This window comes from Chenopodium album, chromosome 11 (genome assembly GCF_948465745.1).
Source record: "Chenopodium album chromosome 11, dcCheAlbu1.1, whole genome shotgun sequence".
Classification (NCBI taxonomy): Eukaryota; Viridiplantae; Streptophyta; class Magnoliopsida; order Caryophyllales; family Amaranthaceae; genus Chenopodium; species Chenopodium album.
The window spans coordinates 56,320,855-56,344,022 of record NC_137844.1 but is presented as its reverse complement, the minus strand read 5'-3'; the positions used below and the strand labels follow the sequence as shown (position 1 = coordinate 56,344,022).

The 23,168-nt window shown below is 33.7% G+C and overlaps 2 protein-coding genes across 3 annotated transcripts in view; one reads left to right on the top strand and one right to left on the bottom strand.

The window, feature by feature from the left end:
- Nucleotides 1–7,552: 7,552 nt before the first annotated feature.
- LOC145569337 ((S)-ureidoglycine aminohydrolase-like) lies at nt 7,553–14,665 on the bottom strand. Its single transcript, XM_081628688.1, has 13 exons — nt 14,505–14,665; nt 14,281–14,409; nt 13,328–13,415; nt 13,155–13,231; nt 12,897–12,936; nt 12,673–12,739; nt 11,493–11,578; nt 10,622–10,703; nt 9,688–9,744; nt 8,968–9,006; nt 8,513–8,583; nt 7,840–7,893; nt 7,553–7,759 (listed from the first exon to the last, which is right to left on the bottom strand). Exons 1-13 carry the CDS (start codon nt 14,566–14,568, stop codon nt 7,690–7,692), a joined length of 924 nt encoding a protein of 307 aa, XP_081484814.1. The 5' UTR covers nt 14,569–14,665; the 3' UTR covers nt 7,553–7,689.
- A 4,471-nt stretch (nt 14,666–19,136) lies between these two features.
- Nucleotides 19,137–23,168, top strand: part of LOC145567852 (uncharacterized) — a 31,824-nt gene continuing 27,792 nt past the window's right edge. Inside the window, exons 1-6 of one of the 2 annotated variants that reach the window (XM_081627259.1) lie at nt 19,137–19,474; nt 19,590–19,683; nt 21,069–21,163; nt 21,263–21,747; nt 21,835–22,045; nt 22,219–22,530. In XM_081627259.1, coding sequence (XP_081483385.1) covers nt 19,319–19,474; nt 19,590–19,683; nt 21,069–21,163; nt 21,263–21,747; nt 21,835–22,045; nt 22,219–22,530 — 1,353 coding nt within the window. In that variant the 5' untranslated portion in view covers nt 19,137–19,318. The remainder of the gene's footprint in view (nt 19,475–19,589; nt 19,684–21,068; nt 21,164–21,262; nt 21,748–21,834; nt 22,046–22,218; nt 22,531–23,168) is intronic. The other variant, XM_081627258.1, reaches the window with a different exon arrangement.

The following is a 23,168-nucleotide window of genomic DNA, read 5'->3' as shown; positions in this document are numbered from 1 at the left end:
TGCCACGAACAATCACTTGACCTTTTTGACTAGAGAGAGGCCAAAGGGCCCAGAGAACACTAATTCTGAGATGCTGGACCAGAGCGTGATAACATGAAAGCTATACCTAGCTGGAAAGTGTGTGAGGCACAATGAACATAAAGCCTGTTTGTGCGGGAGTATGTGATACCCCCCAACAAACTTAGAAAGAAGAAAGGGATTAAGGTTCTCCTAAGGTTTGAGGATTTAATAAACGAGTACTTGAGTGAGAATAAAAGACCTTTAGGTTAGTTAGTTGCTCCTCAACTCAAAGCATGACAGACATAAGTGGTTCATGGCTATATAAAGCTTCAAATATCATTCTGTGGGATGACGAGTAATTGACTATCTCAACCTCTACACCACTTTTGCTACTATGAGCATAAGCAAGCTGAAGAAGGTGCACCACCTCATGAGAGAAAGGGGAAGGTACTTGAGTGGTCACCATATTTCTCAGTCTAATAATCATTGATACATTCAAAAAGTCATGAAATGATGAAATCCAACCCTACGTAGTCAGGTATTCCTTCAAGGCCATAGATGGAGGTGAAAAGAAAATACACAAAATAATGAGCCAAATGGCATATACCCATTATTCCCTCAACTTAATCCAATGCTTCCATCAAACAAATACTTGTATCACTTAGGGAGGCAAGAGGTAGAATTCCTGTCCTAGACACATCAAAATCAAATGAAAACTATTTCTTCATTCACTTTCCTTATTTAAATTTCTGTACCAACAGCTTATAAGCCATCAATGGCAAGCGTAAACATTTATTCAATAGTAGCAATAATGTTACACTAAACAACAGCAAATAAATAACTAGCCATCAGATACCAGTTGGGCAATTAGTATTTTCAGTAATATTTTCACTTTGCACTTGTGAGACAGTGATGTCACAAACTCACAATTCATAGTCAGGCTTCAACAAAGAAATGAAAACACTCAAAAACAACATTTACCCAATTCCGCCCAATAAATTCTCGACAAGCACATCCAACAACAAATGAGAGACGGTATTTCAAATACTCAACTTGCTAATAACATTATTACTTTCTTAATACTGCTTCATAATATATGGGAAGTCAATGGGCCATCAACCTAGCAAATTCAGCACTACCATTTTCTACAAAGATGGTGTGGTGCCGGCATGTAGCATTAGAAGCCAAAAAAAACATCATCGTCAAGTCTCCTCAGTCCCACCATGTTCCATCAGATTGCATTGATATATGCCCTATACTCCTATCCAAGTTTGAGCATTTCCTAAATACAAATTTTAAACACTTCCCAATTTCCCATAAAGGACAAAAAACTTTTGAGCACAAGGAGTTTAATAAGCTTGTGATAAGCTCCTCTGGTTACCAATATGGGGCAACATATACCACATGCCCATAAATAACCAGAGTATGTTGCAAAAAATACTAGAGAAAATGAACGACTCCATGATCTTTCGATGCCCTAATATATTGTAGTACCGCAAAGAGCATTGATGCAATGATTTTAGTACACTACAAGAAAGAATAAGAAAAGTGGAAACTTCTTGAGGTCTTTATTTTAAATTGTACTCCAATTGGTTAGCAAGCAGCACTCAAGAATCAAGAAGACAGCATGACCCTTTTCCCTTAGTTATTTATCTAACACAGGACAGCTTGTTCTTAGATTTGCCTAAGCCCCATCTCCTTAAAAAGTAAACATTACAATTTTTATCATTAAAAGCCTTAGTCATTTTAAATTAGAAACCATCAAAATAAGGTACATTCATCTTCACCAAAAGAAGCAATGTGCTAAAGAAAAAGATACATGAAAGAACTTCGGAAGCCACCTGTCAATACCAAATCATCAAGAATCATTCTACTTATTAAGTAGATAGTTACCTTTGCAGTCTTCCTCAAAGTCAATAAAATCAGCTGAGTACAATCAGGTACCTGCTGTCATAACCCATCAAGTCTTAGAAACCTAAGCTTCAGTGTTTCAGCAAGAGAAAGAAATGAAAACCTAGGAACTTGCGTTCTTAACTAATTTTAGTAAACCATGCAATCATTGTCAAGTCTACAATAATAAGTGGAAAAAAAGTTTGTACATGTCACTCCACAATATTCTGTAGTCTATATAGATGAAAAATGGAAAATAGATAAGAGGCTCAGAAAATCTTTATTCTTTCCCACTGTCAGCATAAGGCAGCATGACTTCATATTTTGCACAGATCCAGCACTTAGAAACACCACCATTGGAGTAACCCCACTTAGTGAGAATGGAGTGAGTGCATTATAGCAATTCCACTACTTTCAGAATTCTTAACCACAATACAGAGATTCAGGCTTGTAAGTTTTTGGGCCTAACATGGAACAGATGACCTAGCATATAGGTTGTATAGCCTAGAATTATATCCTATACGAGGATCAATTAGTTAGTTTGGAACCTAATACGGAATAAATAATAATCTAGTGTATGGCATAAATTATCTTCTACATATAATAATATAGGTGTATGGCATAATAATCTAGGTGTATTAATTTCTCATTTAGTAAATGATCAGCGTTGCTAAATATTATTTATAAATATTATTATTATTTATGGACAAGCAGTAAAGCTACGCTTGTGACGTGAGACAATTCCTATCACATGCCTCCTACGTTAAACACTCTAAATAAATGAATAAAGGGATACAGTTGCAATTTCCATGGCATGATTACAACTTCATTCATTGCCCTTTCATTCACCATAAAGCAAAAGCACAATTTCATCAGTGGCAGCAGACGAAAAAGTTTGTATTCTAAATCTCTTAGAATCATACAGCCAAATCACAATCTTCTCCTTTTTTTCTTCCTTGTAAAGTTAGCACAATGATTCCAACGAGAGCTATACTCATCAAATCATCAATACTCAGCTCAAGGTATTTAGTATAATTACTGTGGCAAAATATACTACTTTCCACAAATTTATACCTTAATTTCTTCTTTTGGGATGTCCTACATCTATTGTCTAATTCACTTAAAGAAATATCTGTTTCTACATACCATATGACCATGAACAGTTGTTTCAGGACACTTAAATCCACTTAAACCTCTATCTCACTTTCCAACTTACACTACTAAAGAAACAATGGCTGAAATTTTAAGGTTAGTAACATTATAATAAATCAGTTTCACTTACACATATTTTAGTAATTATACTCTTTGCCTAGAACTATGCCAAAGTCTACATTCAATATTCTAAATTTTGGAACGTTTATCAAACAGCTGCACTTATTGATTCAATTCTTTGTCACACAGGCTCACTCAATAATAAAGCACCACATTAATCTTGGTGAAAACTATTCCGGGCTAATTGACTAAACCACCATATATGTAATTCTTAATTTGCAATTTCAGCTAATTCATCATTAAAAAATGCAACACAAACCTAAGAAATTTATGCTTACAAGGAAGACAACCAATGCAATCATTGGCATACAACACTCATAACATTTCCCTACTAATCTCAAGTATCCACAGGGGTTTATATGATAAAAGTCATTGTAGGCCTCCATTCCTATCTCACAATGAAGAATTACTCTAACAACCAAAGGATTCAGCAACCCATTTACTGCAATCACAACTAAAAAACTCCAGCAATGCAGTCAATAGCCAATTTGACATGATCCTAGTATTAAATTACACCCCAGCACCTAGAAAATTCATTTCTTTTAGACAAGAAAAAATCGCAAATTGAGTAGAGAAGAAAAAAGAAAGAAAATATAATAGGAAGATGATTCTCCACATAACTGAACATACAAAATAATACAGAAACCTGAATAGATTTGGGCCTAGCTTACTCATCCTAATCGTAGACCATGGCCCTCTTAATTAGCATTAACTTGTTCATATTACATCTCTGAGACATCAAGATAGGAAAAGGTATACATTGTTTTAAAATCCTCACTTACTGGTTGAATTCAGTAAAGGACAAGCATTCTATCATTCATGATCAAAAAGTTAGTAGAAGCTCATTCACTGCGGCTATAGCTAGAACACAAGTTCGCACTTCCTCACTAACCTCAAACATTAATGCCAATAAAGATTAAGCAAATAGCAACCTCAAAGTGAGAGGATAAAGGGTCTCCTCATTGAATATAGCATATGATTTACTTTAAATAGCTCTACACAATATCCATGGTGAGAATACATAAAATAAAAATCCCATAAAGAAGCCATATCGTTTGATACAAGCTAAGGCAGTAAGAAGTAAATGATCTGCAGAATGTTCTGAAGAGAAGGAGTATTACTTTTCTAGCAAGTACAGGCTCGGTGAATCCTAAGAGAGACGGAGAACAACCCCTTACTTCTATGTTCTTCTAAGATTTGAGTCACCCACTAACTTATCATTATATGTAAGATATGAGTCACCTACTAACAACCCCTTACTTTTATCTAAAGGTAGATAAAAGGTTGGAGAATAAATAGAATGTAATGTCTAAGCACAGAAATTGTCACCTTTTTAAACGTGTGGTGTGCCTTGAAGGTTTTTAATCAGTGTGAGAAGTGTTCAACTTTTCTTTCTTGAGGTTTTTGTCTAGTTGGAGCAACACGCTAACGAACCTACTTGTTCGTATGAAGTTTGGTAGATAAGAGTATGAAGGCCGTTAACGATTTTTAGCTTCATGTCATGGTTGGTCTTGTCTGCAGCACCCTATATCCTAACCTCTATATACTTATATTGCCTCCAAACTGTCATTGATTGTGAGTTCAATTAACCAAAAGGAAGAGCAACAAAAGCTTTAATTACCCTATCAATCAAGTAGAAACCTCAATTTGTAGGCCTTCTCAGCAAGATACATTACAGGAAAGAAACCAGAAAATTCTACCTTCCAAAACTTTAATTTCCCTATCAATCAAGATATATTACAGAAAAAATACTATGATAATTTTCAACCTAAAGAGCATATATGATTAAAAATGTTGAGCAGAAAGCAGATGATATATGATGTGAGCATGTGATCACATCAATAAGCGATGATTACAATTCATAAACTTGAATGCTTAAGATATTCGCCAAAAGACCAAACTATCAATATCGATCTAGTAATAGCACATGGAATGAAGAAGATAGAGTAAAATCTAGGCCAGGCCAGGCCATGCTCCAGAACATTACAAATTCTTTTGGATTATTTAAAAGGCCTTAGTCAATTCCCTATCCTAGTAAGAAATAGATGGGATTATTTTAGACAAGAAAGGATTAGCAGATCTAGCATTAAGAATAAGTACTTAATATCATCAAAACAACCTACCAACCTATCCAATGTATCTACCAACCTATATACTACGTATAAAAAGGTGTGCCTAGGCACTGAAACACAAAGTGAGAGGTCCATGCGCCTATTTGATCTAGGCAAGTTGATTTTGATGGAGGTGCACCGAGATGTAATGCGGCGTAGCTTGAGGCGCAAAACTTACCACTTCTAATATTCAACTAATGTAGGTTCTTTTTAAAATTGATAACACTATTGAAGGCAACCTTGTTAGCTGTTAGATTCGCTCTTGCTCCTACAACCCTAAATAATAAAATAAATTTATATCATATTGTGATAACATCAATGAAAACAGAAATTCCACAATATTCATCCATAACAAGTTGCCAAGTGGATATACTATATTACTATGTGCCTATGTCCCGTTGCCCACTTAACAAATACTATAACAATCTACTTTTGACTGCCATTAAGATTTGAGAGCCATACAAATGGTAAAACCAAGGAAAACGTGAACATGAACATAACTGTTTTAAAAGCCTTTGCCAAATAAAAATAAAGCAAATTTCATGTAAGCCACATAATAGGGCGGCAAAAGGGTTGGATCAAGAGTCAAAACATTAATTACAGTTACCACAAGTTGTGAGTGAGAGGCAACTCTGGCAAGATTTACACCAGATCAATAGCACTAACTACTACTTTAAGAAAAAGAAAGAGAGAATAGATGCCTTCATAAAAAGAATCATAAAAAATTGGGGAAAAAATGTGCAAAGTGGAGAACAAAGGCGGGCTTTTGGGGGCAAAATAAGGCAAGATTATTCAAAAATTTCCCAAATTTGGAAAGACTGAGGAAGGCATCTCATGAAAGGCAAGAAAAAAGGCAGGCTTGGTCATGGTACCTGCTCTTTGCATTACTTATTCATAGGGTCAATCTAACCCCATTTTTCGCCATTTCCAAGGTGACGCATTATGAGCTTAGTGGAAGCACCATAGAACATATCTTCAAAAGCTTTCATATATTCAAATCAAAGATGGAAGCTAGTACGAACATTTTCTTTATGATAATGATTTGACAGAATAACAGCTTTCAGTAAAAAATAAAAAAAAATAAAAAAATAAAAAGACACAAGATAAGGTTCACACATATTCTAGTTCCTAGTACCATTGGATTAGAAGAGTTACACTGAACTATCCTAACAAGCAGAATCAATGAGGAATAACGAAGAATTCTCAACTACCATGATAAATAGTTAATTTATGACTATCGCATTCCCATCTGAATAAAAAGAATCAATTCGAAAATCTTCATACCTCTAGTTGGTCAAAGCAGCCTTTCTGAGCAGGTTTGGTTACGCCGTACAACCAGAGATACTTATCCATCTTTTCCTTCCTCCAGATTCACTTTCAACCAGTGAGTTTTGAAAGAAGAAAGACATTAGGCCTGAAACAGAATATGCTGTAAGAATGGAGGATAACGATCAGCTCTTTACGCATCTGTGCCATATCTAAAACTTTCATTGGACAGTCAGCTTACTACTGGGGATAGAGAATATAGCCCGCCATATAGCTATGGAGTTCACCAAATCAACGAAAAGAGTTCCATGGAGAGAAGAAAAGGGGGAGAGGAAGAACAGACTGTATGTCTAAAAAACTGAAATGAAATAGTAACATGACTACATGAGCCCCATCAAAATCAAATTTATCTCATAATTATAGGCCAACATAACATATGTGGCAAGAGAAAAATGAATATGATCAAACAATTCGCATGAATGGTATGATGGGATTTAGCAAACTCCAGTCAACTTCATCCACCCTGAACTTCAGAAAGAGAGACCAACAGCATACATACAGCAGACGTGTATATTCTTCCATCAAAAATACAGGAAATCCAACAATCAGCTTTCTTACCCAAGACAACACAAGTGTACAAAACCTTCTTTCCTTGTCTCACCCATCTCCAGAAATCAAATCAATTCACATAAATATCTGAATATGAATTAAGTAGTGCAGCCTGTTCTCTGATAATCAACCCAATGAAGCTTTTATTTGATCGGTAATAAGAATAATATAAATAAGACACCAAGGGAGCATCAATGTGCCAAGCCACCAGTAACATACAATGGGAGGGCTAGAGCAATATTTATCATGCCCTCAAAGACCTCTGACAATGATGAAGCTTCAGATACCTCTCAGACCATCACCAAGAATACCTATTATTTGATCTTAGATTATTTTGGAAACACAATCCTTCATTTTTTATCAAAGCAATAACAAGAAAGAAACCACAAAAAAAAAAAAAAAAAAAAAAAAAAAAACAAATTTATTATGCATTAGATCCTTGGTAATTGTATACAAACTTGACCATGACATAACACATGGACTTTCAAATTAATGCGAAAAATCCACGAGTATGTTTTTTCATCACATCACCAAAACAACATTACAGAGGATTCCTGTTTACATCTTTGTAAATCAGATAACGTGTCCTGGATTTCCCAAGGGCAGCATACCTGAAAGGATTGAGATATTTCAGTTTTTTAAACTGATTGATATCAGAACATCTGCTGAAATGATAAGATTTTAAACTCACCATTGAGGCACAAATGGCGCCATCCATATAGCATCGCCTGCTTGAACAGGGTGCCTATTACAAGACAACCAATATAATGTCACACACTTTTCAAGAAGAGGAAGAAGTTGAGAAAATAATAAATTCATCAAGCATCAAGGGCTATGTGGGGTCAATGCTCAAAGTTTACATGATAAATAAGTTTATCATGTGTTGGATTTTATAAATACGGTGCAGGAAGTTTTAAATAAGCTGTGTGCCAAGCCGCCAAGTCCATCTTTTATTTTTTAGGGGTGATTGTTCCTACAAGGTCTTACCAGGGTTATGAAAGCAACATTTTCTCTTTATCATATGATTTCCAAGATTAAAGCTTAAGCTTTAGCTTTAGCTTTATCTTGCAAAGCATACTAAATTTAGCTTAGTACGAATATGTTGATTTTCCAGGAAATGTTTCTTATGGAAATGATTGTATAAGAGTAATTATATGTCGAGAATCGGAATTAGTACCCTAATATTAAAAGCTTATAGGATCCATAAGTAATTTAAGCAATTTCGAATATATTTCCTTGCCTGATGATGCAAGTAGAGGGTATACACTATACAGATATTGAAACTAGAATGGAGAGTGGAAGCCTTAAACCTAAGGATGTGCCCGAATGCATATATATCATATGTGGAATAGCAATATGCTTACCAACTGTCACCCAATCTGTAAATGCCCTGACCTTCGAGAAGTAATAAGCCATGTTGGTTGTAATGAACCTCCTGTGGAAGGGGTTAAATCAAAAGTCCAAATACTTGTAAAACACCATGCTACCATGATATAAACCCACTGTGACTAGTAATATTGGAACAGATAGTAACCTATTATGATGATAACACAAAGCTGTGAACAAGAAAAGTTGAACAAAGCAGCACAAGGGAAGCAAAAACAAAGAAACCAATAGCAGCTCATTTTACTAGTGAAACTAACGCTGCTTAAACTGGTTCAGAATGATGTTCAAAGCCATGTCACCCATCACAATACTCAAGTGAGGGAAGCTTTCATTAAAATCTTTCTTTTTTCTTTTACAAAGAAAGCTTATATTAGAGAGACAAAACAATACATAAGTATAAAAGAATAAAAGGCAAAAAGGAGCAACAGGTTACCTTCACATTGAGATATTCACCAGGCTGAAAATCCATGATCTGCATACATACATAGTAACGAACTAACGTCAAATTAAAAACTGTCTTTAAACTATATATGGGGTGTTAGGCCATCAAAACATTGAACACTTATAGACGATAAATAAAAAGCCTTTACTTGAGTAGTCTGTCTAGTCCAATTTCACAAAGGAACAAAAAAGAGCAAGCTTCTTTTACTCTATTTGTCCATCCAATTTCTAATCCCACAAACATTAATAATATTGATTGAGGATTGCATAGAATTATTGTGCATACTGTGTGACTAGTTAACCTAAGTGTATAGAGACTTCAAAAATACACATGCAATGTATAATAGTATGAAGTGATAAGTATAGTTTCTGGATCCAAGAAAGCAGTCAATATATGTTATATTAGTCCCTACCACTGCAGAAAGTGAATTATATAAGACACAAACAAATTTAAAAAGAATTATTACACTAAGTTCATAAACAATAGGGACAACAGGATAAAGATAAGACAAATCATAAATCAACCCAAACTTCAAAAAATTAAAGTTTGTACAAAACAAGTATAACAGCGATCATTAAGCAAAACAAAAGGGATGAAAGGATGCAGATAAGACAAACAACTAATTAACTCAAATACTTTAACGAATTAAAATGAGTTTAACTGTTTTAAATGCAGTAACACAGCTTGTATTACTGGAACGTCTTGGCTTACATGGATATTGAAATCATAGGCCATTGAAGTAGGAAGAAGCTTCCTGAGCTGGAAAATCTGGCCACAAGAAAAACATATATTCAACACACAACAGAAATTTAGGAAGGATTTGCCACAGCATCTTACCTTGTCTTTGTCTAATCACCATACAAATTTCCCACCTTTCAATACATTACACAATGAAAAGAAAATAATGATTGATGTAAGGCCCAAGCAACAGACTGAGCCTTCAAGCAGTCCTAACATGTGGGGACTAGGGAACCTATGGTTCCACAAGGTCCTTTCCACTCCCTCAAAAATGTAAACTTTTGAAAAGAGCTTGAAGGCAATAATCCATATTTAACAACGAAAGAGGCTAAATGGCAGGAAAGCGTTAATTTCACTCAATCATCTACTCCCACCGCGGCATAAAGTAGTCCCACTTTCCATCTAATTCCATTCCATGAAGTTTTTCCCTCTTATACATATTATTTTGCCCCAATCTAGCTTTATGTGGGATTAAATATCTTATTGCATACGACACTATATCTCGCCTGAGTCCTGAGACTCCTGACTCCTCAAAAAGTAACCACAAGGATTCACTTACATTACTTTACACATATTTTTCTTGGTATATGGATCTAGTATAGCAAGCAGGGACCACAATTGAAATCGTTTTATGGCATCCTAACTAAAAATTTTGATAAATGTTTTATAAGGATATTTGGAATAAAAACCTAAAATTAAACATTGTTTCCCATGATTTAGATGATCCTTTACTGCTCAAATGCCAAAAAAAAAAAAATAAAATAAAAAATAAAAAAAAAATAAAAAAATAATAATAATAATAATAATAATAATAGTAATAATAATAGTAATAATAAAACACTAAAAGAAACATGTGTAAATTGATCAGTGACAAACGAAGACTATACACCACAGAAGTAAAGCATACCTCTCCAGGAGTTTCAAGCAGTGGCTGCTTATCTGTTGAGCCAATTGTAAGCTCAGGAACATGATTGCCCAGATAAGAATGCCTTCAAAGAAAACAAATTTAACTCTTTCAATTCTTTCAAAAGAAACATTATGATCACAAGAGGATGGGAACTACTTTTTAATTGTATCATCAATTTGATAACAGATTCACAAAAAGGAACTACTTTTTAATCACTTATTAGATTATCTCTGGGTATGATGTAGGAGGGGCTATACAAAATCGTACTATTCCACTATTTGAAAACATGCTACAAACATAAAGCTTACCCATATACTTGAGATAGGCCTCATTTCATCTCAAAAACAAAAATTCAACAAAAAGATCAATTCAATACCACAAATAGGTATTCAATCAAACAAAAGTTAATTCAGCTTTCATGCCACTTTCTCACATTTATCAATAAAATTAATTACAATCTTCTACTTTGTACTGATTAATAATTTATCATGATAATTGCTACTGATGTAATAATTGAAAAGATTCAAGACCACTAATACTATTGCATTAATATGTAGTTTTCTAGTTAAACTTGGCAGTAGTAATAATTTAAGGGATAACCAACATAACACCAGTAAAAAAAAAAAAAAAAAGGTAACAATCATGATAAACTACGGAGTAAATACGTATAAATCCTAATCAAAAATCAATTCAGCTTAACAAAGACAAGTCCACTTCAACAAAATTATTGAAAAGAGCATATCCACAATGTAATATATTACTTTAATTTACTGAGATAGAAATCGTCTATTAGCAAACACAGCCATGTGTCAAGAAAACTACAAATGAGGTAACAATGTCATAGAAATAAAAGAAAGAGAATAGGATAAACCTTCGTTCAAAAACAACAAGACTAGCAGGCGTATCACTGTCAATTGAATGCTGGAAATTTGGAGGAAGATAAGCAAATGAATCCACCTACATCACAGAAATTATACATATTAATAAAAAATAAATAAATAAAAAAACAAAAAACAAGGTTTGCGTCATATTTAAGAAGTCGATTATATGAAAATTAAAGAAACCCCCTGAGCTTCTCTCATGTAAATAAAGGCATGTAACTTCACACTTTACCACTAAATACAAAAAATAGCCAGTCGGTTGGTTCAGAAGATGAGAAGCAAGACATGCATATACCACAATGCCAATGAGAGAGGAGCCAAGCTAATCCACTTCATCCTATATATAAAGTGAAAAGGCTTTTTGGGTTATAAATTTCACTATCCTCAAATCAACCCTCTCAAGTTGTAAAATTACCTCTCTTATTCACAATTACAATTAAAAATTAAGAATATTTTTTTTTTTAAAAAAAAAAAGTCCTATCATAAGTTCATAACCACCCAATAATCCACTCCCTTTCTTCCACATAAATCTATATTTTCAACTATTCTCACTCCCTATAAAAATTGAAACCGCTTTTTTTTTTTTTTTTTTTTTTTTTTTTTTTTTTTTTTTTTTGAAAAACTCCTCCTAATTTGCTCATTAACGGTTTTTTTGTTCTTCTTTCTTTCTCATGCTTTTAGTAAATATTGCACCTGTATTCTCAGTTTCACAACTCCTAATATTGCCTCTTAGCTTGTACCTATAATACCAATCAAGATGCTGAGGTTCCAAAAATATCCAGAAACCTAGTAATGTAATAAAAAATGAGCTCTCTTTACAAAACTACAGAGTACAGATGGTAGAGGCATAACCAACAAGGCAGCATAAGGCTATAACCTGATGTAAGACCTCAAATTTCCAAACATCGACGCCAAAAGTGTAAGCAGAAGCATGGAGAGATTTAAGTAAGCAATTGTAAACATATAGGCAAGTAAAAGAGCCACCAGACTCCCTTTTGGGCCATGGCTACACCCCTCCTACAATGGATTCTAGAAGAGGGCCAGGGAAAACATACGAGCCCAACACACCCCATAAACTAATCCCTTAGTGTTTAAAAACTTCCCATACTTGAGAATTTCTCCTAAATTTCCAGGGGGGGAAAATTAAAGTGAAAGGATAAAACATCTTACCACTAAGCTATGACTGCTGTCAGAGCCATTAGCCAAAGTGACAGCTCCATCAACCACAAAAATAAACCTACCACCACAGACAAAGATAGTTGAAATTTAAACCAAAGATGTCCTACGATGGTAACAGAGAATCAGTAAAAACACAAAATAGATGAAAGGAACCAAATGCAGAGGTGAATTCTCATTCCTTTCAAATTCTGCAGGAAAGGCAACACTATCATCACCTCTCAACGTCAACAGGAGGGGGTGCTGATCTTGAATTGTCTGCACACAATGAGATGACGGGAGAATTATATAAACAAAAACCAAGTATCTCTACCTAATACACCAGAGTAGCCCTTTACATAAAGTTACTGAATTTCCAAGATTTAGAAAGCATGTCTCAAGTCCATACAAAAGCTCCTTCCGCATCAAAGAGTTTTTATCAGTATATAAATTTGTCCATACTACGTACAAGATAAGATAAGGACCCTTTCCATTACCTTGCATCTTGGCAATGTACATGACAAAGTGTGAGCCCATTGCTGGTGTGATCAAATGTATTCCCAAGGTATTCTTCCTTTAGCAGCAGTAAACAAATAAAATCACCATGATTTACAACACTAAGAGTTGAAGGTGACTAAATTGTACAAAAAAAAATAGAATTAATACTAACCACTCAGGTAGAGGGCTCAACACATGGCTTTCAGGCGTTATCAAAGCATAATCTCTTTTGTATACACTTCGAGTAAACCCAGGTAAATCTGCATGCAAGACATATGAGGCACAAGAGTTAAATAGGGATATAACTAGAGACATACTAATGATATCATACTATCACTTAAAGAAAATAATGAACTGTGGAACTGTGGAACCTTGACGGAAAAACACAAACCACAAAGTGCAAACTTGATGAGCCAAGTAGCCAAATTATCCTAACAATTACCTTTAAACCATTTGCAATCATAAAATAAAATTATAAAAGAAAAACTAAACAATAAATAAACGAATGGATTTTGCTAAAGAGGACACAATTCACAAGGAAGGCCTTAAAGTTGGCATATTTCAAAACATGCACACCATTGGCATTACACTATGATTACTCAAGCAAAGAAGCCACAACAAGCAAAATAACCGAATTAAGATACAAGAATACAACTCTACAAATCTACAATCATCAAATACAAACATATTTCTGTATTGTATGTTACCTCAGTTCTTCACAAACACATACTTATTCTATCAAATAATCCAAGAAGTATCTGCCTTTTAAAAGAAAAACGATTATTTAACTCGCTCTAAAGTTTAAACCATAAACAGCCTCATCCAACAGTTCATCAAACACATGTATCTACCAAATCATCATACAAAAACATCACCAACAAATAATAGCATATTTAGCCAACAAATGTCGCACACGATATCCAAATCACTATTCACTAATACCAATGATCATGATGACTAATCAACTAAAATAAAATTTTTATTTCAATATTTCATCTCCGCAAACAAACCAATAAGTCTATAATAAATTAAATAAGCAAAGTCACAAACAAGTAAATAATCGATACACAAAACCCTAATTCGTAACCAAACAATTCTTAAAAAATCAAATACCAAATAACAAACCTTCGAGATGAACCGGTGCGAGCGTAGGGTTAGTAACTTTCCAATACAAAGCTTTGGAATTTTCGCCATTAATGGCGGAAGTTGTAGCAGAGCAAAACCCTTGTTCGGAAACAACTACTCCGAAAAAACCTGCTCAAAAATACCAAGAAACGTTTCAATTTCAATAAAAAAAAAAAATTACTAAAACCAGAGAAAATAAGAAGTTATTGATCAATGTCACCAACTTGAATAAATGGAGAAGAGGTAGAAGACGAAGAAGAGGTTTGTTAATGGCGGAAAACGCTGCATATTGAAGAAAAATGATTAATGGCGGTTCAAATTTTGGGTGTGCTTTTTCTGTAAGATGATGAAATGAATGGGACTGATATAGTGAACTTCTTAGTAAGAAGATTTTGTCTGTTATGCATTACGAGTATTAGATTTATACAATTACATTATTTTTTGTACTATAGTTTTTAATATACTCGCTTTAACGCTAATCACTTGCCACTTGCTCATTTGTCAGAGAGTGGAATAGTGGATATAGGGTAACAACAAGATTAAGAAAAAAATAATTAGAAAAAACTTATCTTTTGAGTTAATGATATTTTTTTAAAAATGTCTACGTACAAGAACTTGTTGATTTGTTAGATCAAAAATTTAATACTTGCCTTTTATTTTGCCTATACTCTGGTTTTGTTTGAACTTTGACGGTATAACTCAAAAGAGAAGGTATTCGTGCATACGGACGCACGAACTGTTTGGTGCGGGAGGCTTGGATGATATATTTTACTCGTTGGCTGATATGTTTAATGTATTGGCTAATATGTTTTATTTATTGACTGATATGGTTTAAGTATTGGTTAATGTATTCTTTTTGTTGGCTGATATAATTTTTAAAATTTTTGATAACTTCTTTTTGTTGGCTGATATCAGACATCATTTGGCTTATATGTTTCTTTAGTTAGCTGATATGTGTATTTTAATTGATGGCTTATATATTTTATTTTGTTAGCTGATATGTTGATTTTGTTGGCTTACCTGTTACTTTTGTTGACTAATACAATTCATTTGTAAGCTAATGCGCTTCATTTGTTGGCTGATATGTTTCTTCTGTTGGCTGATAAATACCTTTTGTTGGCTGATATACACCTCTTGTTGGCTGATATACTCCTCTTGTTGGCTTATATATATCTTTTGTTGGCTGACATACTCCTCTTATTGGCTTATATGTATCTTTTATTGGTTGATATGTTTTTACTAATATCTTATATGTCTCTAATGTTGATTGATATAAGATATTAATTGGCTGATAAGTTTATTTTAATGGCTAATATACATCCTTTATTGGATTATATTGTATCTAGCATTAGCTCCAACCGCATAAATGTATAAGCCAACCCAAAATAAGCCAACAACAGAAATGTATCAGCCAAATAAATTCATCTTCAATTTCCCCTAAAATTCTTGATTCATCTTCTGCAAATTGCTAAACCACTTTTGGAGAAATACAAACGCATGTCAATATAATTGGAGAAATACCAAAGCCAATATAATTAGTGAAATTCATCTTCAATCTCCCCCAAATAAGGCACGAGCATTTCGGGTTTCTGCCACGTTTTGATTTTAGTTTCTTCAATTACTTTAATTTCTAAGGTTTTGTTTTTGGATCAAATTGGGGAAAATGAATTGTGTTTGTGATTGAAGGTGGTGGAAAGAAGCTCGAAATGCATCGTCATCGTCATCCACCCCTCCCCTGCTGCTGCCCTGCTACGAGCCACCACCCCTCCCCTGCTACAAGCACCCTGCACACCCACACCGCAGCTCCTTCCGGAGCCCAGTCGCATCCACGACCAGATGTGCAACCAGGCGGAGTGCTTATCATCGTTATCCACCATTGCCGGCATCGTCATCGTCGTCTCATCATCTTCGGGTCTTGTCCAGCACAAACACTTGGGTGCGGACGCACCGAATAGTTTGCGAACTCAAAATTATAATTTGAATTTTATTAACATAATTTCAATTTCCGAGTATATTGTCAATTAAAAAAACATTTCCGAACTTGTTCAATTCATCTCAAACAAAAATGATCAATAAAAATAATTTCATTTTAGTTCATGTCTCTAATTCCCTGTTCACTTCACCTTAAAAAAATAATGTTGTAAAAATAATTTCCCAATAAAAATAATTTCAGTTCAATAAAAATAATTTCAATGTAATAAAAATAATTTTAGTTCAGTAAAAATTAGTAAATGTAAAGAAGAAATACAAGGCCTTATTCACTTCACCTTATTTTTACTAAACTGAAATTATTTTTACTGAACTGAAATTATTTTTGCTGAATTGAAATTATTTTTACGGATTTTCGATAACATTTCTTCTTTAAGTTTACTGATTTTTACTGAACTGAAATTATTTTTACTAAACTGAAATTATTTTTGCTGAACTAAACTTACTTTTACTGAACTTAAATTAATTTTACTGAATTGAAATTATTTTTACTGAATATTATTTATTTAAGGTGAAGTGAACATGGCCTAATTCTATATATACATTGGTTTATAAACTATTTCTCACAATATTGTCCATGCAGGCTCGGTTTTAAGGTATAATATTTGTTGATATAAAATTGCTAACATTTTTTTTTACAAGAAATTGCTAACATTGTTGACGATCAATAATTATCCATCCATAATCAATACTCAATACTAATATACTAAAGAAATCCTCAGTCTTATCCTCAAAGTACACGTGTCGCATTTCTATTAAAAAAATTTCCGCCAAAACCTTTTTTTTTTTTTCTCTTTTTTGTTCAAAAAAATTAATAACATAGCTGATTAAAAAAATAAAAAATATGCAACCTAAAAAATAAAGCAACAATAACAACTTAAATAAATAAAATATTTTTTGTATATTCCCTTGAATCTTTAATCGTTAATATATAAAATATTTTGTTCGTTTTCTACTCTAAAAAAGGATTTTAACTCAATTTTAAATTTATAAGATGTCAGGAAACTAAAATTAGAGATAAATATTCTACATTACCGTATTCAATCTATAGTAATTTAATAATATAAATAGATACTTCTCAAACTTATAGTAATTTATAAAATAATTTTTTTTCTTGTAAATATCCGAGCGTTGCTCGGGCAAAGAACTAGTTATTACTAAAACAAACACCAGAAGTGACACGTGTCACATTCTGGTGTTGTTTTTTTCCCTCCAAAACTCCCTTCTCTTTTTAACCATTTTTTTTAGAATATTTGATACACTTATAGTAGTATACTACCTTCATTTCTTATTACTTGCAACAAAGGGTGTTATTTGTGAGAATTAAAATGTTTGTTTGTTGCAAGTAATAGAAAATGGAGGTAGTATTCCAAATCTTTTATATTATCTTTATGACAAAAAATATTCCTTTTTGTTTGGTGTTCATAATTCTTCCATATCCATTTACCTAAAATATTATTCCAACTCTTAATTATTTGATAAACGGAGTAATATTAGATTTTGCCAAAAAAGTAATACTATGTAACAAAATTGATTCATATTATTGATATAAAAGAAATTACTTTAAAGCATTAGCATTATTTGTTAGATATATTTTGTTTATTATTATTTTTTAAAAATTACACTTACTGTGCATGTCACGGGGCCTAAGCTAGTTCTAGCTAATATAGAACCGCTAATGGCATCATAGGTTCTATGTATAACTGCTAATCTCATTAGAGCTTCTATGCATAAAACCTATGATACCATTAGCGCTTCCATATAATTGGGCATAATTGAAAACTAATGTAAACGAGGTAGATTCAACTTAGAACCGTTAAAGGTATTAGAAGTTATATGCATAAAACCTCTAATAGTACATAACTAGTGGCGGATTTTGCCTAAAAATATTAAAGAGGTTGTGATTTGAATCTTTTATTCCTCGCTCAAAACAAATAACTATGTCCCAATATTTTATAAGTTAATTAAGGTTATTTAAGTTCATTAATTAATTAGTTACAATAATTTATCAGAGAGACTCAAATGGCTTTGGTGGAAGGTCCCCTTAACCGCCAAAATTGTTAGCGGTTTTCCGTTGGCAAATACCAAATCTTAAAACCGAGTGACTGTATAGCATAAATTGTTTTTCCAATTGATAAGAGAAATTAGTTTGCATTTTAGCATTTATCTATAAATGTGATAAAGTAACAACTGTTGACATCATTACTTTTTTCAAATTGTACACCGTGTCAGCTTCTCATTCATTTTTTTCCCGCCTAGACTTTTTTTTTTTCCGTTCGTTTTAGGTTTTACTATTGATTACAAAGTAGTTTAATACAATATATTAAACTTTTTAGTTTCAATACTTTTTCTTTTAAAAATCTTAAGGAAAACAAATATCAACCTTTTATATATGTGATTACTCTATCTAATTACAAAGTTTGCAAAATTTTATTGTAGACATGAATTTTCTTTTGTTTATATTATTTTAATTTTTATAGTTTGGTTTATGTTAATAATATCGTATGTAATACAAAGAAGGGCAATGCTATATGCAGCCCTTAGAGCGGCATATAAACATTTAAAATATTTCCTTTTTTAGTATTAAGTAGGAAATTTATCAACAATTCACGAGTAAATCGGTGTAATAAATGTTTATTTATTGTCAATTCTTTCCACTTTTAGCTTATTATAAGAGTTGCATATATCTATTTCCTATAAAGATTTTACCTATTTTGAGTGATATATATTTAAAGTCACACAATTATAAATTCTTTTATTATATCCACGCATTACATAACAATTAATCTGGTTATTAAGAAAAATCGCTCCCAAATCAGAATTTCCCAAAAAAATGAAAATCCACGACTAAAGAGACAGAGAGTAAAGAAAAGAGAGGGAAAGTTACATAAAAGGCATAGGCGCGCCTTTGAGTTGGGGTTTAGCAGGGGTTTTTGTAGAACCCTAGATACCACTTTCAGCAAATCAACTGTTACACTGTGCGATTGTTCATGCTAATTTCCGCGATTGAACTCTGAACTCGGCGATTTAACTTGCACTCTCCTCAAAAATGGCGGATTTGCTCACTTCTTCACTGTCGCAAAGTTTCCGCACTGTTCCTCCAGCAGCAGTTCCAGCAATGTTAGACTGTATTTCAACTTCTACTGGTGTATCGCTTTCATCTCTCTTTGATTCGCTTCTTCCAGATTTCTCCAATCTCATCAAGGTTGATTTTCTTGTTCATTTTACAAATTTCAGTTTTTGGTGTTGTAATTTTCAATTTTTGTTTTGATGTAATTCACTGGGTTTTGCCCATTTTTGTGTGTATTTGTTGTGATTAGGTGATTGTTGAGGATAATAAGAAGTTAGATTCTGAGGAATGTGCATTTATTGTATCCTACTTGCGGGGGCTCTCTCATCTTATGAAGAAAATGGGTAAGTATTGAATTTAGACTACTGAAAATACCCAATTCTTTTTTTCACTTCGGTAGTGCTTTCGCTTAAGTATGGTCAGAATTTGAGTTTCGCTTAAGTGTGGTCACATTTCAATTGTCTGGCTTTGATTTTGGGATGCTTAAGTGTGGTTACTTTTGTGATGCTATTGAGAAGTATAGATGTATTTTAACACATGCTCGAGTTTACTAGAATAATGTCCCTTTTAGCTACCAATGGGGCTATAATTTAACTGTAGTAATTATAAAGGGTGTATCTTGTTGTGGAACTTTTTCCACAGTATGAAGAAAATCTTTGTAGGCGGTATACGGCTTAAAGTGTAGGATGTAGTTTACTTAGGGTTTTCTGTACTGTATGTGTCTGGTCTATGTTGTGTATCATCTGCTAAGCATTAAGGATTAGGGTCATGATTAATATGTTGGTCATTTTGAACTGCAGTGTTTATATATTGTTTGCTAAATCTTTAACATAAGGTCATAAGTTTGTGAGAATTTGGAAGAGGTGGTAGCTTTGTCGTTATATTGCCGGGGAAACGGGAGGTATGCATTCTGAAAGGTGATCGATGAGTATTCTCATCTTTAACTACAACAGTCTAGTTTTATGTTTAAAGGGTCGATGAAAAGAGAACTCAGGTTTATTGCCAATTTTATGTTCTGACGAATAGACAACATATAACAAGGGGAAGAGAAGCTGGAAGGTTTTCTTGTCTCATGCCTCCCCCAACCCTCTCCTCGCCAAGAAAAATCCATGTAATGATCTTTCAAAGAAATAGAGAACATTTAAAAGTGAATATTGTCATGATCCAAGAAATATCTTTGCAAGAAAGTTCAAATACTTTAAAGTAAATGGCATCTCTTCTACAAAATGCCATATAATAGATTATAAAATCAATTTTTATCATATTCTTAGGAGAGCCAATTTCATCTAGAAGATTTTAGAAGGTGTCAAGGGAGGCCAAAGATGACTTAGGTGGAAGGAGTTGAGAATGATTTGAGGAAATTGGATTTACAGGAGCATGTAGCACTTGATTGAAGGGAAAGGAGGAAGAGGATCTTTGTTAATGACCACTAGAGATACAATCATGGCTCATGGGTTAAGGCTTTTGTTGTTAGTACAATCCTTATATACAACAATTAATTCAACAACAACAATAATCAAAGCCTTAATCCCAAAGGTGCCGTCGGTTACATGAACCAAGAATTTAATTCGGCTTAATTTAATTCTATATATTTATATCAAAATTGCTGCCACAAGTTTACTTAATAACAAACAAGTTATGTTGGAATTGGTCTTTGTTTTTAACTTTTTTTCACGGATAAGGTATGAATGGCTGATAACAACTATGACTAAATCATTGGTTTTGGCAGGAGTGAATTCTGTTGCTCTGGAATGTTTTATGTGGGATGGATTCATCCCAATGATGAAGATGTTTCAGCTGTATGAGAAAGAAATGCTACATGAGGTAAGTTTGTGTAAAGAATATTGTGAATTCCCTTGTTTATTTACAGAGTATCATTGCTGGTAATTTAATTAATGTGTGGCATTTTCTATTTTGTTTTAGATTGTAGGCTCTGTGCTTGAAGTTGTAAGTGAAACCAATAACTGGGAACTAATTGAGGCCTCACTGGTTCCAATTCTCCTGCGATCAGTTGGGTTTTCCATGGACATGTGTCAAAACGAAGATAAATCTGTCATTATATGGAGCAGGTGTTCCATCTTTCAGAGCTCAGGAGACTTGCAGAAATTGGTTAACAAATGTGGTAATGCTCCAGTTCTTCCATTGACTCTGTCATGCTACATTTTGAGCTGCCTACTGGATGCTGCAGCAGAGAAATACCAAGATGTGAAAGGCTCTTCCATCCCATCAGAAACATTTTGTGGTAATCTTTTATGGGGTCTATGCAATTTGACTATCGAAATGCTTTCACAGAGTCTTGATCATAGGTCTTGCACCACTAGTCTTCTGCTCCCATCCATTTTTAAAGCATTTTCTTCGAAGTGCTCATATGAAGTTTGCGTTCAAGGTGAAAACTGCTGTATATCCAGGTGCAGTATTATAGAACGAATACTTTTTATGTTTTGAATTCAAATAATTATTTTAGTTTGTAAGAAGTGTCTTTGTTGGTGTTCTAGGCAACATTTCTTCATGAATCTATGGAAGTGTTCCCGAGTTCTTTTTGCTTTGGGACTTGCAGAAAGGAGAGATGCATATGGTATAATCTCTATGTATTTGTCTTATTTTTCTTCTGTTGATCAGTCTCAAGTGGAAATGGATGATCATAGAGCTGAAGAATTTGACATAAGAGCTGAAAAGGAATTTTGGGATGAAATTAAAAGAGGCTTGGTACTGTGTCCTCTTTTCTTAATTGATTCATTAGTATATACTAAAATTTATAATGCCCACTAAAGTAGTGGACTTATTATATTCATCTTAATTAAAAATTGATCTATTTCATACTGCAAAATCTTGTTTCTTTATTGATTGATATTTTATATTTTTGATGTGGGGGTGTCCAGGTTGAAAAGGAAGGCTTGATAAGGAAGCAATCTTTATACATACTGAAGAGAGTAATGCTTATAAATGATGGAGAGCAGCTTAACCCAGTTGTTACAGAGAAAAAGTCACGCCATAGAGCTCCAGTTCCTCATGGCATGACAAAAAGGGATGTCTGGGCTGAAGAGGAAGCCAAATCACTGGGCCTTGGGCAAATTTGCCTCTCAGCTGATGAATATTTGAGCGAAAAGCAGAAGTGGGAGGCATTCATACTTCTTTATGAGATGCTTGATGAATATGGCACTCACTTGGTTGAGGCTGCATGGAATCATCAGGTTCATATACAAAGTACCCCCCCTCCCCCCTCTTCTTCACTCTTCTCCCTGCCTCAAATTGTTGGATAGAGAATGTTGTATAGCGTTAGCACATATCCATGTTGACTAATGCTGTCAATATCCGAGGCAGGATTAACCGAACCTGTAGATTTCAAATTCATTAGCAGCTCTTGGCCTTGAATACTATGAAACATTTCCCCTCTTTCTAAGCTTTGGAGTTCATATATGTCTGGTAGGTTTATTGTTGGAATTTCAAATGTGCATGAAGAAAGAAGATGGACCTTTCAGCTCATTTTGTGCTCTAATCAGCCATGTATTTAGGAAAGCAACTTTTCCCCTTCACTTACTATACGACATGTGCATGTGTGGGGTTTTTTTTCCCAATTAGTGAGAAAAACTTGGGTTTATTTGGGATGTCTTCCACTGGCTTAAGGAACAGCATTTTGAGGGTCAACCTTCAGAACCATGGTCTGATTCAAGTTGTTGAGGCATCAAATTATAAATCTTAAACTAATTTCTTTGGCTGTTTGGTGAAGTTTCTTTCTTCAACTGATTTGAGTCTTCCTCTTGTTGGTCCTTTCAAGTGCATATTTGTTTGGGATTTTACTGTTGATAGATTTCAGAAGAAGGTTTTGCAT

Bases quoted from the DNA above. Each gene is read 5' to 3' on its own strand.
- LOC145569337 (XM_081628688.1), bottom strand. From the start codon at position 14,568: ATGCAGCGTTTTCCGCCATTAACAAACCTCTTCTTCGTCTTCTACCTC. The intron at 9,745-10,621 runs GTATGCTTTACT...TCTTGTGGCCAG, and splicing joins TGCTTGAAACTCCTGGAGAG to ATTTTCCAGCTCAGGAAGCT. The intron at 7,894-8,512 runs GTAAGCATATTG...GTCTTGTAATAG, and splicing joins TACAGATTGGGTGACAGTTG to GCACCCTGTTCAAGCAGGCG.